Source organism: Macrobrachium nipponense, chromosome 12 (genome assembly GCF_015104395.2).
Source record: "Macrobrachium nipponense isolate FS-2020 chromosome 12, ASM1510439v2, whole genome shotgun sequence".
Classification (NCBI taxonomy): domain Eukaryota; kingdom Metazoa; phylum Arthropoda; class Malacostraca; order Decapoda; family Palaemonidae; genus Macrobrachium; species Macrobrachium nipponense.
In genome coordinates, this window is record NC_087205.1 from 54,184,905 (window position 1) to 54,202,404 (window position 17,500).

Consider the following 17,500-nt stretch of genomic DNA (forward strand, 5'->3'; position numbering starts at 1 on the left):
TATGTATAATATAATCTAATATCATATATATATATTATATATTATATATACAATAAAATATATATATATAATTATAATCCTATACATATATATACATAAATATATATACATACACATATATATATACAAATATAAATATTATATATATAATCTCTATAAATTTTTTTAAATTTTATCTTATATATATGTATATATTATATATAATATATATATATATAATATTATATATATATAGTATATATATATACGTGTGTGTGTGTGTGTGTCAGGAAAAAGAAAGCCAAGGGAAGGCAAAATGAGATCACGGAATGGCAAAATCAGAATGAGGATAAAGAAGCTACAGGTAGAAATACGAAGCCATAGAAGAATAACTCAGTCACTGGAAGGCAAACAAAGGAAAGGGAAAAAGTCAGGGGTAGTTAAGCAAGGCAAGGGGAACACGAAGTCACGGGACGGCAACCAAGGGCATTAATGGCAAAGTAAGGAAAAGGAAGACGAAGTCACAGAATGGCAAATAATGCAGGAATGGCAACGTCATGAACGGGAAAACTACGCCAGGAAAAGGAAAAGCGTCATGGAATGGCAAAGTCACAGAAGTGAAAAGGAAGTCACGGATTCGTAAACAACGCAAGGAAAGGAAAATCTCTAAAATCACGAAGGGAAAACGAAAATGTCTATGTGAAAACAGCACCGGAGGAGGAGCAGGAGGAGGAGCAGGAGGAAGAGGAGGAGGAAGAGGAGAGAAACAATTTGGGAAAGAAACCACATTGCGGAGAAGAGAGGCACATCCACACTAGTGACGCAGTGATTGGACACTCGGATAATTAAGGTTAATAGAATTATAAACAAAAGGGTCCGGCAATTACGAAAATGTTTTCACCAGCTCTCGCTGCCGGATTGATTGATACAAATAACGAGCGAAATTATAATTGAACAAAATATGACCGAAATGTTCGTGGTCCTTTTTATTTTTTATTTTTTTCTATTTCTTGATTCATATTCACATGATCACTTTCATTTACTCAAATCTAAATGACTGTAGTTCCGTGGAGTAAAACTGTGCATCCGGTATCAGACCCTAACTGTTTTTTTTGGGGGCGGAAACGAAGAGGTCTGGTAATTTGATTTTGACTGCCCCCTATTCCGACCAAACCTTGTACATAAAAGAATATCGCATAAATTTCACAGTATACCAGAAATTTATTAAATTTTCTAAGAAAGATGATTGCTGTATTCAGTCTCCCACCCTCCCCCCACTCTCCCTCTCATACACACGCACACATTAAATTATGAATGCATTACAGGATACAAAAGGTTTTCCAATTCAGCTGATGAGGTAGGGTGATTTTTTGGGGGCATTTTTTTCCTAAAAACAAACTTCTTCCTGCAACATTCATGCCACATATTAAAATCGATACCCGCTTATGTAAACCTTAATCAATTTTTAAAATTCCTTAACGTTGACGTATCTGGCTAAAATGAACACCTACGAGTAATTGCAGCACAATACTTCTATTTTGGAATACTATTTTGTGGACGGGATTCAGGCTGCAATACAGTAAGTGATCACGGAACACGATTGGGTCACACTCAGAACTTCTTCTTACAGCTTGCCCAATAATTACTATTGCTGCTCAACTGGTGCTTGTATGGTGTCACAGGCTATGGTAATATAACTTTAGATTTTCTACATTAATCCGAGGAGTGCTGAAGACCGGACAAAATTTTATGTAATGTAATCTCCAATTTTTTTTATCACGTTTACACAAGGCTCCGAACAGCTCAACCAGTTGCCCAGTTTGACTGATTTTGGGTGAATTGTTTGTATGTATGGTGTTTTTACGTTGCATGGTTATTAAGCAACGGGACCAACGGTTTCACGTGACTTCCGAACCACGTTGAGAGTGAACTCCTGGCCACCGAGGCGGCACGCCAACACCATACCGACAACGCCACTGAGGCGCTGATTTTGGGTGAAAACCCGAGAGAACAATCATTCGTAATGCATTCTGTTAATGTAGACATTTGCTTTGTTAGTAATCAGTTACGTAGGAGCCTAAGACCATAGAAAATGTTATCTATTTTCGAGCCAGAGCTGGATTTCTCGAATCAACACTGAGGAGATCCGAAACGTATTGAATCTGAGTTGAGTTGAAAACAGAATTTAGGCCAAAAGGTCAAGCACTGGGACCTGTGAGGTCATTCAGTGCTGAAATGGTAATTGACAGAAAAAGGTTTGAAAGGTGTAACAGGAGGAAAACCTGGAGGATCCACTATGAATCAAGCGTTAGGAGAGGGTGGAAAGTAAGAAGAAGAAGAGAAGGAGGTACAGTGAAAGGAACGAAAGTGGTTGCAGCTAGGGGCCGAAAGCACGCTACAAAGAACCTACAGTGCACCGCATGAGGTCCACTGACGGCACTATCCCCCTAGGATGGAAATGTATTAAAGGAATGTTTGGAGGGTAACGGAAACAATAATGGAAAATATAGCTTTCTGTTACTTATCTTCGAGGTGGCAATTCATCGTAAAAAATAAACTGGATTTTAACGCCAAATCTGACAGGTGGATCAATGAAAGCGTACTTACCGCAATTATGAAGGAAGAATGATTACGGTTCAGGAAATCAAATTTTTTCACAAAGATTCTTTAGATTCAAACTCAATGTTCTTTTTTACCCATTCCAGAATTCTCTGTTACGCTCTCCCTTTGATTTGGCATGAGCTGGAGCTGGAGCAGAAACGGGCGCGCACACGCGCAGAACATTTCTGACGAATGCGAAATGTGTCAAACTGATAGAACCCAACTGGCAGGTGTAATGACAGACAGTCCCGGTTTGGAAAAAAGTGCCGGATTTATAAGGGTTAATCTCCTATATCCGATCCAATACCTTTCAATGGCATCTCTGTGAGGGAGGGGTTTGTGGGGAGGGGCTCTATGGGGGGACACATGAAGGAGAATAGGAAAAAGTGCAGAAAGAAGTGTCGTGGGAAAGTGGGGGGGGGGGGGGGCAGTGGTGGGTGGGGCGAAGGGGAGGTGAGGGGGAAGTGGCATAACGGGCTTCTATTCAGAAGAGAAAGGTGGTGAGATTAACTACCCCGTCGCGCCTATTAAGTGCCAGCTTGATTGGCTTTCCTCCATTTCTATCTTTTTTTTTCTTTTTTTTTCAGCGTCACATAACCCGACAGAATGTAACGACCAGCCACGAATAAATTAAAAGTGCCTTTAATAGTACAAATACCACTGGTCAATATCACATATACCGTTTTATTCATACACAGTACAGTGCGATGCCATTGATCGAAACAATATCACATACTTCATTTCATTACGCACGCACACACACATTATATATATAATATATATATATATATATATATATATATATATATATATATATATATATATATATATGGAACTAATGAGCACGTGAGCGCGTGTTTCACAGAAATAGATTTCTGACTCACATCAGGATCGAACCCCAGTCTCTCACATGGAAGGCCAGGCCACTACCAATTGACCTTCACAGGTCATAAAAGAAGTTGAAAAAAACTTCAGGTACAGAAGTACTTAGGTTCCATCTTACTGTATGACCTATGTATCGCCTTCCATTTGAGAGACTGGGACTCGATCCCGATAGGAACAAGAAATTTATAATATATATATATATATATATATATATATATATTACTTATACGTATATGTATATATATATATATATATATATATATATATATATATATATATATACACACACACACACATATATATATATATATATATATATATTTACTTAGCATGCTACATTACCATTTCTAACATCTCTTTTTTTCTACTATGCTTAACTAGATTCTGTTTTCACTTCCACTGGGATCTATTAACTCTCTACAAACGATTTCGTTTTTTCGAATGAATTTAGTAAATATCAGTTTATCCAGAGCATACAAAACGTTAATCTGGCTCCCCATATGAAACGAGGATTTGATGCCTACGAACGGTAGTGCAATTCTGCTCCTAAGGTTCCCTTCCCTTATTCACCGCTTTTCAGGAAAGTAAACACATAAGAACTAATATATTACATCACTCTTCTCAATCTGCTGTTCACAGACGATAGTCAGTAATCCATATTTGAATAGTTCCACAACAGTAAAATATCTCATTTTTGACAAGACAGAGTCTTAGGGGTTAAATATACGGAAAAATCGATTAAACCATATCTTGCAAATTTTATAACGGGAAGAATGCAGTTTCTTAAACAGCGAGTTCACCTTTTCTGTTGATGACAACAATAAATAGAATCACAATAATAATGCTGAAGTATCATTAAATCTTGACAATAACGTTAGGGAATTTTGAACTCTATATACATTTAATGAAAGCAATGATCCTTTCCGTCAAATTTCTTCGTCATAAAAGCCACTTACCCTTATTAACAGACCTCTCCGGAATCCTATGTATCCCGACAGAAACTTGTCACTTAAGAAGTCCTCCCGACTCGGCTTAATCTGAACTCATTCGAGGAATCTTCTTGACTACTTAACCCGAACTCAAATCTCTCTTAACTGAAAGATAAAGCGGACTTTTCCTGGTGCTTTTAGCAAACGTCTATCTATTTATCTACCTTCCGTCTTCAACATGGAACCGTTTTCCCGTGAGGGCTGGCGGCTCTAGAAAAGTTGGGCTGAACAGAAGGGCATTCATCTATCTATCTAACTATCAACCTACCACCTATATAATATATATATATATATATATATAATATATATATATATGTATGGTACATATATATATGTATAGATATATATATATATTATATTCTATATACATTATATGTACATAATATATATATATATGTGTATATATTATATTAATTATGATATATATATATTTATATATATATATATATTATATATATATATATGTGTGTGTGTGTGTGTGTGTGTGTGTGTGTGTGTTTGTATATTACATATATATACAGATATATGTATATGTATAATATACAATAATAATTTTATATACATACCCGGTTAAAACCCGTGGGGGTCTCTTATCAAGTTGAGATCCAAGAGGAGGAGGACCAAAACTAATTCAGTTTACCGTGAAGATATGTAGTAATTACACACGTCAGAGTGTATGTGCGTGAGTTTGCAAAACAAATAAAGCGTAAACCTTACCATGAGGTTATAAATGCAAAAGCAACATATCGTTGAAACGAGTATTCTAAGTACTTCTATGATGAAGAAGTGTTTTAAAACTAACACAAAAGTTGACGTAATTAAGATTCTTGAACAATTTTATAACCAAAGCGTCTTTCCTCTCCCATTAAACACGACCAACAAAATATTGGACAGAAAACAGACAAAACTAACCATTATAAACTTGCTGACAAGAGGAAACTGCCTGGTTTGCTTTTCCAACATTGATTATGGTTGTCTGTAAAGGTAGGGCGTATTTCTGATAGACGTCATTACAATATCACTGTATTCCTCTAAGATAACTTAACGATAGCTTACATGGTAGCACCATCATTTCAAATTACCAATAAGACTATTTTTTGAAAACCTCACCTACACCATTTTCTCTCGCTAATTTCGAGCTCTTCTTTGTTTCCTATGTATTCGCTGCTGTATGAATATTGCTCGCCAATTTCTTTACTTTCTTTGTGACTTGACAGCATAACTCACTGAGGGTCTTGAAGGACGAATGCAAACAACTAACAATTCTCTTCCTTGACAGACAATAACAATATGTTTTTGATTAAACAAACGATTTACCACAATACCGCCATGGTAACACGTGGTAAAGCTTCAAAAGAAGCGGAAGTCTGACTCCCACAACAGAAAACCGAGCACTAAATAATTGTGTAGTTTTGATTGCCTAGCTTTCCCTACTAGGACGGGCAACGGCGAAGGGTGGGTTAGTTTTCTATGACTATCCTTAAGAAACAGTTCCAGTGTTGTTACGACGGGAGCCAAAGCTAAGATATCAAATTAAATCACTTCAGTATTTTAGTAAGGATTTAGCTCGCGTTCGTCATTCAAAAATATTTGGCATCGTTCCTGATGTGAGAAAAGCTTAAGAAGGTCAGTCGTTTTTAGATGACGGAGGGGCATTTTCATAAATGCATCAAGGATGGAGTTGAAGTAGCAAGACTAAATATGGGTCGAAAACCCTGCATTAACTGGCGAACTACTACGAGAAGAATTCCTGACAAAATAAAAGGGAAAGAATCTCGTGACATAAATCTCTTCCAGGCTTGTAAAAAATGCTTCTTCAAATCTGACATCAAAGGTTTCTAACGAATTTACTTCTGCAACGACGGCCGTTAGATCTGAGAGGCATTCATAACTGCCGAAGCAAGATTTAATTTTATTTTCCTAAACTTTATAAATACTTTCATAGAATCTCAATAAAAGGCAATAAACATATATAAAGTCCATTAGCTTAGCCTACTGATAGCGTAATGGATAAAACAAAAAAATAGCCAGCCGTCGCATCAAAAGAGACGGTCGACGCCAAACTTTGTGTGCGTGTGTGTGTGTGTGTGAGAGAGAGAGAGAGAGAGACGCCGTTTCGCTTATGGAAGTTCTTTTCCATTTGCATAAAATTTCAGTACGTAACGAACCTCCCTCGCTACCACTTTAGTTGCGTAGCCGCCAAAGCTTGACATCATTATGGCTGGAGATAAAACGTTAGGCCTTAAGTGGGAAAACAAATAAAGCGAACGGTTTTGGTCCTCTTGCTCTCTTGTCCAGCCCTTAACTTTTCGTTCTTCCAGCAGAGGAATTTCGACGTTTTCCTTCGGATGACTCGGGCTGTCTTCGGCTCCCTTGGGTGCTTTACCTAGGTGCCTGCAGCGCAGTTTGACAGCTTGATCAGCTTTATAACTGGCAATTCTTCTAGAATTGGCCATGTATAGGATAACCGCGTTATATATTCTTATTTTCATTCACTAACATTACCAACACAGAGTTAGGACTATCCCCGCTGGATAAAACATATCACCTGATATTTTTTATTCTCAGCGTCATGATTTCTGTGAACATTGTTATGATTAACATCGTTATTGTTGTCATATTCGTTACTATTAAAGCAATCAGGAATTCCACTTAATGTTCGAGCATTTCTTTTCCTATTGTAAAAACTTCCGCTGATAACGTCAGATATTTACATTGAACCCAAAACACACTCAAAACACGACTGTGTGTCTGGGAAGCTAATCTATAGATCAGATCACTTGTTCACAAGTAACAAAAAAAAGTAAGAACGATAAAATAAAAAAAATCACAGATGCTTTAGGAAATGCTAAAATGAACAACAAATATTCTGTATGGATAAACAAAATCAAAAGATAATTTTGCTACACTTGACATGCACAAGGGGTAATTAGCCTCTTTTCCAATTCCTAGAATCGACTCGTGAATACAAAAATGACATTTGTAAGGAAACAGACTTGGGCGCGAAGCTTCCTTCTCCGAGTGATTCAGGGTACACACAATATACCTGAATCGTCAAGTTAAAACATACAAACATTTTCATTCATTTTCTGTAAATTCACATAGAGAGGCATATCTGCAAAACTGCTGTCGTTATTTGTGAAGTTTGCGGATACTATAAACGCCTATTGTTCAATCCATGTAGAAGAAATCAGAATAAGAAGCCCATTAATACATCGATAGAAAATAAAAGCTGCAACAAATCCAAAGTGGAAGTCTAAAAAAAGAAAAGTAAAAAAAAAGCAGTTATAAATGGCCACGAAAGCGGACAATAAACTGAATGACGTTCTACGAGGTTGTTAAATGGCTTTAGTATTCAATAACTAATTGAGACCACTTTAGCCGAACAAGAAAAAAATCAACACAACTGTAGCTTGCTAACAGAAGGGAGACGACGTGATTTTTTTTGTGCTCACTTTTATAAAGACCTGAATTTCCAAAGCATAAACTTATTTTTGGAAAGAGAACACATCCGTTAGTGTAAAATAATTGCATACAAAATGTGTGAGTGTGTGTGTGCGCTTGTGTGTGTGACGAGTATGGTGCCATTGCAAAATGGTATGTATGTTTCGTGATTTTCGCTCGACATAACGTTCACCAGCTAACCAATTACTAGCGCCTGTTGGTAGAAAGAGTAGGGCAACGCGAATTGTACGACGTGTTAGCGGACTCGATCTATTGCTGACACTGGCCCATATATATATATATATATATATATATATATATATATATATATATATATATATATATATATATATATATATATGTATATATATATATATGTGTGTGTGTGTGTGTGTGTGTGTGTGTATGTATATATACACTGAAAGTTGAGAGAATATCATCTAAACGCACTCAACTGATAAGGCAAATCCAGTCCCTCTCACTCTCCAAGATTAAAGTGTTTCTTGTAGGCGACTCGAACCGATCATGGATCAACATCTGTTTCTCAGCCCCGGGTGCCCTAAGGGGCACAGGATACTTCTCCACCCTGACTTCTCCCAGGCACTCTTTAAACAATCTCGAGGGGAGCAGAAGCGGGACACTCGAACTCTCTTAGTCCCAAAAGGAGCAGATAAATTTCGCGAGGCAACACCCGCGTCCTGCCCGAGTGAGACGCGAAAAGGAAACCTGCTTTCCAATTCCAATAACTCGGGCAAAGAAAACGACAGGTCGGCTTACTCAGCTGATTTCCAGACCTAAAGCAAGACGGCTGGAATTGGCTTCCAGTGATTCATGGAATGTAACGGAAAAACAAAATTACGAAAAACAAAATCCAATCCTATTCACATAAAGAAAACCGTGAATCCGAGTCAGTCCTTTCTCCAGTCTTGAAGGGTCGCCTCGAATGGAGAGCAGGATATCAAAAGGGCACAACCATTCAATTTAGAAGCCATTGACAGCGTCTATAATACTGATGCTATGATACCAACATTGTAAAATTCATTGAATTAACTCGCTGAATGAAAATAAAACGACATCAGGTTCGCGGCCAAAAGGCTAGAGTACAAACGTGACGTATATAAATTTACAAAAAAAGGGAATATTATTATTTGGTCAAGTTATTTTTACGATGAAATATAGTACTGTTTCTGCGTGATTAAAACATAAAGGCTTGTGCTTACACCCATGAAATCGCGCCTCGGCGCAAACGCTCACACATACTGACCATGAGGGAATAAAACATAAAAGCACTTGGTACTACTGTGATATATATATCTTTCGGAGATAATATATACACACACACACACACACACACACACACACATATATATATATATATATATATATATATCTATATATATATATACATATTATATATATATATATATATATATATACATGTATGTGTCTCTCTCTGTCTCTCTGTTCCTCTCTCTCTCTCTCTCTCTCTCTCTCTCTCTCTCTCTCGTGTACCGTTTAAAAACTTCCGAGTGAAAGATTCCATGCGAAGATAGAGACTCACTGAGCACCTAATTAGGATTCAAGATTCTCCAATCAATCACCAGTGGTAAGAACATCATTAAAAATTCATGATCGCCATTTAATCAGTCCAGATGAAGAGCGCCCGGATGAGTCACATTTATATTTAATGAGAGGCAGTACAAGGATACGATCCTCACTTGGCGCCCAATGAATTGCAGAGAACTCGGCAGGAGGAAAGACGAATGGCGTTTAATCTAGGCTCTAGACAATCCTCATTTACCGTCGGTCTACCACCGTTCAGCAGCTTTCGGTTGTGAAGAGGGTTCTGCTCGATTCGATGATTTCACAGTGAATTTACCTCTTGCTTTAAAAGCGAATACGGTGCACAGTGAAACAGTGTAGATAATGTATTACTTATCAGTTCATACATGCAAACAGTATACATTCTCACTTTGAGCGAGACTGACGCATTCCATAATCTGACATCGAATGAACTGACACAAACGCCAGAAAAGACGGAGCTAAACTTGATGCAAAAGCCGCCCGGGCTTCGCTTTCCCGTCTCAGGATAATGAGATGTCAGTGACATGAAGCAATGCGATTGGAATCAAAGGAACCAAAGTTACCTGAGCACTCCAAAGAACACTTGTAGGTGAAATGTGAAATGCAATTGCATTATCAAGCGATGTTCATTTCCATTTTTTCCAACCGTGATTCATTTATTTTTTTAAATATTCGGTGTCCATTTGCGGGGAATTAGTTCGTCTAAAAAGTTCATAATGATTGAAAATCTCTTGACCGAAGCGCACTAGACCTCAATTGGATCATCATCTCAGCTTGGTCCCGTTTTCATGGGTTGGGGAGTGGGGAGGGGGGTGTTGTTGTCGTTTTAGTTGAGCCCCTTCATCTGCATCTGAGGTGCGCTTCTGCTCGTCAAGTCCCTTCTCTCTCAATTGGGTACCTGTACAAAATATGAACCCGATCCACTGAGCAGAGCAAATTTTTTTTTTTTTTTTTTTTTTTTTTTTTTGGGGGGGGGGGGCAGGTGGTTGTATGGGAACACAGCATTTTGGAGATTTCGTTTCCCATTGCCTTTGTTACTGAACATAGAAAATGGTGAAAAATAGGTTTCAAAAAATCATACAACTCCGTATAGAGTGAAGAATTATAGTAATAACAAGAGGAAAATGTGGGGAAGGATTGGTGGTAACGAATTCTACGTTCTCTCAATCCGAAGATTCCTTTGAACGACTATCTAATACTTTAGGTTTACAAAGGACGGAATAAGTCTACACAATCGGTACTAGGAGAAGCGGTTCAAAGGGCCCATGTAAAATTCAGCCACTCACGTCTATCCTGGGCTTTCACTTCCACAGATCTCCCCCAGCCTCCCTTCTCACAGTTCTCATCCATGAAGGTCTGGGTGTTCAAATTCTTCTGCCTCTACAGGAGCCAAGCTGCATTACGCATACTATTCTCTTAAGGGTGCACGTCTTCTTCCATTATCATCTTACCTATATAAAGAACCTCCGTAGCCTCTGTCATTTATCGCTTACATTTCCCTTTAAAACTTTTTCCTCACATCGACAAAATCTTTTAGATACAATTTCATTTTCATACCAGAACTCTTGCTCGTATAGCAACACAGATCATACAAGACTTGCGTATAACCTTACGTTCATTTGCAATTTTAAACAATTTGGTTTTCACACTATTCAGCCTGCCCACTCTTTGATTTTCCATGTTTTGGTCGCACTCAGTTCCAACTCCTGAGAACCACTACTGCATATCATTGTGCCCAAGTATATGAGGATTCCATCTCATTCTCTTCATCTTATATTAATCTGTCCCTTGTGCATACTCTGCCATCTTTACTTATGCTTTTCTCTTCAATTTGAGTCCCATCTCTCTAGAGATGTGATGCAATCTATCGAATGAACTTGGCAAATCTAAAGGTGTTTTGCTCGGCTGAACATCATCACCTGCCTAGTCTGAGTCAGTCACGTTTCTGTCATTCTAAATCTTCTCTTCCATTTTCTGTCACTTTTTTTTTTTTAAATCAAATCACAAAAGCTTCCATAATATTGGCCCGCGTATGTTTTTAAATGTCTTCTCGTAATCAAAGCACGCAAATAAAGGGTGAGTTTTAAATTTCGTACATGTTGCACAATATATCCTTAGTTTCTTGATATTAATTCCACTTCACAAAACATAACTTAATTTACAAGGACATTCCAAATCTTCTTCAGCTTCTGGTATATCCCCCTCATATCCGTCATTCTCGAAGTTGCACAACTGTTCCTCCCAGCATTGTCTCTTCTCTTTCTGATGTTATGTTTTGCCAATCCCTCCGATGAACAGGTACTTTTCTCTCTTTTCGTTTCACCCATGGATATTTTATTAATGATTTTGTGGGGGGCCTTAACGCGGATGTTACAATCTATACAAGTGGCTTTGTCATCATCATCCATATGTTTGTCTAAATATTCTCTCTTATTTCATCCAGGGTTTCGTTTATCTTCCCTATCTAGACTTGAGCACTAAAACATGTTCTACTTTGCGGCATTATCTCCATTTTGAAATTTGTCCACATGTTCCTTTTATTTTTTTCTATTCCTCATTTTAACCCAAGTCTTATCTGATGCCCAATGTTCTCGACTTGTTACCCCATTATCCAGCAACAGCTACACGCACTTGGAATGAAAACAGTCCTTACTACTAACATGTTTCTCAGATAAAGGTTGCCAGACCTGAAAAAATATTTTGATATTCAAATCCAGATGTCTCTTGATGTTTATTTTTAGCAAGTTTTACACCATCAAGCCTTTTGTGGAGAGTTTTAATGTCAACTTCAGCGTGGCAATGACTAAGCTGGTTGTCACTGTCGACATCTGCTCCTCTGTAGCTCCTAACATTCTTCAGTGTACTTTTTCTCTTTCGATTAACAGCAGTGTGATCTGTTTGCTTCTGAGGCTGCCACCTGGAGATATCAAAATGTACTCATGAACGTTTCTTGTTGGGCAATATTATCTCCAACGGCCAAGCGACTTACATTCTCTCCCAGATGCTCCTTATCCATTACATAATCTCCACCCTTACAGTTTCTTACAACCTTTGCATTCATATCACATTCACGTCCATCCTTATTACACATCGGAGTGATCTTGAAAGGCTCCGCTCCGTGTCTTGTCCCAAACTGCAATTTCATTCATTCATTCATTCATAAATTCCTCTTTGAGACGAATGACTTACGCACGTTACAAAGCAAAGTGAAAGCGTACAACACGCAATCACCCGGCATAACACGGGAGAAAAAAAAAGACATTACTCATTGTTACAATGGAAGCGATCTCATCTTTTACGATACCCCGTAAAACTTCATAATTGAAAACTGCTAGTCGGAAAGTGAAACCGAGATCGTTCCTAGATATGGACCAGTGTTCTGTGTGAAAAGAGAGGTCTCAAACAGAGCTAGAGAGGCTTCAGGAGGAATGAGAAGCCTGCAGTAACTACTCCAAATATAGTTTCCGAAGTAGCTGGTCCAAGTTCATTACACATATTTTTTACATCTCTGTCAATCTAAAATAGCAGACCTGACACGAGGGAAATATACCAGGGAGAAGAAAATAATTATATATGCTTCAGGTAACGAAACGGTGAAGCGCTGGGTCAATGCATGGATTATTACAATGCATGCTGCTCTACGTAGAAGGCAATATTTGAGATGGGACCTTCCATCAAAATATATTTCAATTTGTTTCATTCATTCAGCCAGTTTAGGTCAAATTTTCAGTAAACTGCAAAAACACGAGTTCGTTAACAAAACGTGATAAGATGAGAATAGTCTTTGGCAAAACCTGAAAATGATGTAATGAAATACAAAGACTTAAAGAATGGAACCGTTAAAGAAAAATGAATTTTCTGGCAAAGTCATAAAATTCAAATCAAAATATCAACAGGGCCATAAAGCTTGTTTTGACTGAGCTGTGGTGCGAACAGTTTAACAGACTGCTATTGAATAAAACAGGACAAGAATAAGAGCAGTCAGCGAGTGCAACATCGGTTAAAAAATGTTGGGGTGCCCCAGAGAGAAAATGAAAGGGAAACAGGTGTACGAAAGGGATGGAAAGATTAAATACGATGGAGTCGAAATGTTTTAACTTTACAGAAAAGTTCGTCACTTTACTGAATGATTTCAGCCTAGCTCTTTGCAATTACTTGGAAATATCGCACCATGTTAAATAATATATATTTTCAGGCCCGCATCTAACAGCGAAGAGATGCTAATGATTGAATGATCAAGAGATCAAATCTTAGTATAACATGTACAAGCGTCGATCCCTTCAGCTTTGTATCGCTACACTAAGCGATATCAGGTAGCAGAGACAGACTGGACTGAAGAAACGCCCAATAGCCCTAACCTTTGGAAATCAATTTAAAGAGCAGAAACGCGTTGTGTTGTGCGAAGATCAACAAATGATGTCACTTCATGTTTACATAGCAAGTACTACAGAATATGGAAAGAAAAAGAATAACGTAATTAAAAGAAACGATACAGAAAATACACGAGAGGAAAGGAAAGAGATGAGGCTCTAGATTAGAGGAGTGGAAATCATTTCAATGGTGACTTACCTTGATGCACATGCATAGTGAGAATGGGAAGGTAGCGATGATAAGAAGGTAGGATACGATGGTCAGGATGATAGCGCAGCATCCAGGGCCCTCAGGGTTAGCTGTCAGGAGGGAAGGGAATAAAAAAGCACACATTAATGACATTCATCTCATTTTCTTTTTCTTTTTGGATTTATTGCTTTTGGAGGGATTTATCAAACATTTTTTCCGACAATTCATGCCTATTTTCCTCGGTTTCTTTTGTTGTGGACTGCGAAAAAATTTGCTTGATTAATTACGAAAAAAAATCTGCGTAATTTAATTACGTAACCTTGACCCGTTATTGTTTTTACTAAAGATTTCACTGTATCATCAATTCCTTTAGGCAAGCGGACTGTAATGAGAACATTCTCATTTTCAAAATTTCGCATGACTATATAAATATTTGGCCTCCGAAAAATTAATATACTGGAACTCACAATCTAAGTTATTTTCAAATTTAATGATTCTGCGTGCAACCGTACATACATATATGTAAATATATATATATATATTATATATATATATATATATTATATATATATATATATATTTATTAATATCTTATAAATCCTATATGTATGTGTATAGGTGTATGCGTGCGCGCACATGTGTTTCTGCCGTGATTATAACTATATTCTAGATAAGAAAAGACATTTCTATCAAGAGTTATCATGATTGCACCGTTAATATCTATTAGAACAAAACAAAACCAATTAATTGTCCAATTCACAGTACATAATGTTTTCCGATTATGATATAATTTTACAATGAAATCTGATGTTTTTATTTATATGTATCGATACCACGTACAGGAAATTTGTAATGAATCCTAACTGAATCACTGGATCGCTGTCATGTACAAATTATGGGGCTCTGAAAACTGTTAATAATATCTTTTATAGGATACGTAATTAAATGTTAAATATAAATAACATTAACAGAGAAGAATAAACTTGGAAATATAACAATAATAATCAGAATAATAATGTTATCATATAAGCTGCAAAATTATGGAACGAATTTGTAAAAATATCTCACTAAAATAAAAAAAGAAAACATTTAAATATACGATTTAAAAAGTAATATTATTTTGCATGACAACAAAAACTCATAACGTGACAATCTGCTTCAGAGAGAGAAAAAGAAAGACATAGTAACCTATGTAAATATGGGGAATGAAAGAGAAACAAGCAAGAAAAAAGTGTCAACAGTAAAAAGGCAAATAATTTCTGCAAATAATGAAATAAGAATTATCCGTCAAAGCTAATGAAATCAAAGCATTATTGAACGTTTGTGATCAACAGAAAATTACAGATAATATAACACAGAACTTGAAATGATGCAGAACAATATAGCCATAAGATGATCATCAAAATGAGTTTTACAATATCTGCCAATACGCAAAGAATATGAAGGAAATATTTATGGTCAAACTTTTCAAAACATTGTGCCATTATAAGCTTAGCTTAAAAAATATTTAGATCTTATTCAAATAGTGACATCTTTTATTTTTTCCAAAGAAACAAAAGACGAAATACATACTTACCAATGCATGCATTCAGTCAAGATCATGCTATAACTTAATTCGATGTGAATGTATTTCATGCGAAAAACAGTAAACAAATGCCATGCCATCAAAACAATCAACAGTGGTAGCGATTCTTCTACCACATCGTACATAATGTTCAGACATACACACCACCTAGGTGTGCATATATTATATAAATATACATACATATATATATATATATATATATATATATATATATATATATATATATATATATATGTATTATGTATGTCCATAGGTTAATACCTACATATATACATATACATCCAAGCATTTATGCATTCATACTTTTATGCATACAGAAATAAGAAGGCTTTTATATGTTCACGATCACACAAAACTCATTAAATTGATATTAATTTAATTTTCTCACACCTCGAAAACGACGAAAAAGAAAATGAGCAGGATGAAATGATAATTTATGGCACCTGATGGCGGCAATAGCCAGGTGCAAAGCCGTGTGCCAACACAGGGGCCAGTGGAAAACAAATTCGCTAAATAACTAATGTTCATGACCCCAGTTTCAATTCATTCATGGGCGGTTATCAGGCATGACCCGCTATCTTTCATAACCAACACCCATTGGATTCATTAAATAAAACCATACAGAAGAATTCGCATCGCTTTCATCAATGTTTCAATGGGTACGCAAACACACATCATCCCCAAAACACATCAAGCACAGACAGAGTGGCAACAAACAAACAAACGACTAACAAGAGTCTATATTCAGACTTTCCCTCTCGGAAAAAGAAAGAAAGAAAAAAAAAAAAGAGCTAAAATTCAACCGCTGCACATTTTAATTAAAGCTCCAGCACTAGGGCACCTGATGCTGAACCAACAATGGAGGTAGTTTCATCAATGACGATATTAACTATGATAAAACGATGTAATCATCTGATTCAAATACGTTCGTTATCATGAACGAACACCTGATAGGCGACAGACATGCGCACTTCATGGGTATTGACTCATGTATGCCACTCACAACGATCCATGAAACAGTGCGTTGATATTCGGATATAAGGATATACAAAACCAACGAGAGAGAGAGAGAGAGAGAGAGAGAGAGAGAGAACACTCAAATGTTTCAGTACAGATCAGATTTGAGCGTTAGCGAATCACGCTAAACGCACGCGGCAACTTTTTTCAAATAATACGGGGAAATATTTGAACGACTTCTTTATGAATCTCTAAACGTTCTTTGAGGCCAAAATGACAGTACGGTTGTGATTTCTGGAAGAAATTCTCCAGGAACGTGATTTCTCGTGGGAGAACGCCACATGTATTGGACGCCATATAAAGTTCAATGAACCAATCAATCAATCTCCAATCAGTCTGAATCAATCTCCAATCAGTCTGAAATAAAATTTCTTCCGTACTTCGTACGAACATACGTATATGTGAAACAGCTTGCACGGAGCCACAAGAGAGGGGAAGTAAATACTCCCAGCATCTTCAAATTCCAATAAACGTTTAATAGAATATCGTACTTATAAAACCCTGATTGAAATACTGGGGAAGATGATAGAAATCTCTCGGATTGATAAGTTTTTTAATTCTTAACAGGAAGTGATCTCGAAATTTTGGAGAAAATAAACATGTAATCCATACAAGATGACACACTAAAAAATGTCGAGAGAGAATCTTTCCTATTAATTAAAGAAGCGTTCGATTTTTTTTTCTTATCTATGGATATATTTGTGCGAAAGTCAAACCACCGCTCCCCCCTCTCCCTCTCTCTCCCTCTGGACTAAAGAGTAGAAACGGGGTCTGGGGGAGGACGTTTATTAAAGCCAGATCTAAACATCTGTTCGGTTTTCATCATTTTGGCGGTCACGTTCCTCCTCTACCTGAG

The 17,500-nt window shown here is 37.0% G+C and overlaps 1 protein-coding gene across 12 annotated transcripts in view; it reads right to left on the reverse strand.

Moving 5' to 3' along the window:
* LOC135224544 (mechanosensory protein 2-like) overlaps nt 1-17,500 on the reverse strand; it is a 745,504-nt gene that overhangs the window by 182,447 nt on the left and 545,557 nt on the right. For all 12 annotated transcript variants that reach the window (XM_064263632.1, XM_064263630.1, XM_064263633.1 and 9 more), the window contains one exon: nt 14,052-14,152. In XM_064263632.1, the coding sequence (XP_064119702.1) occupies nt 14,052-14,152 (101 nt within the window). The remainder of the gene's footprint in view (nt 1-14,051; nt 14,153-17,500) is intronic.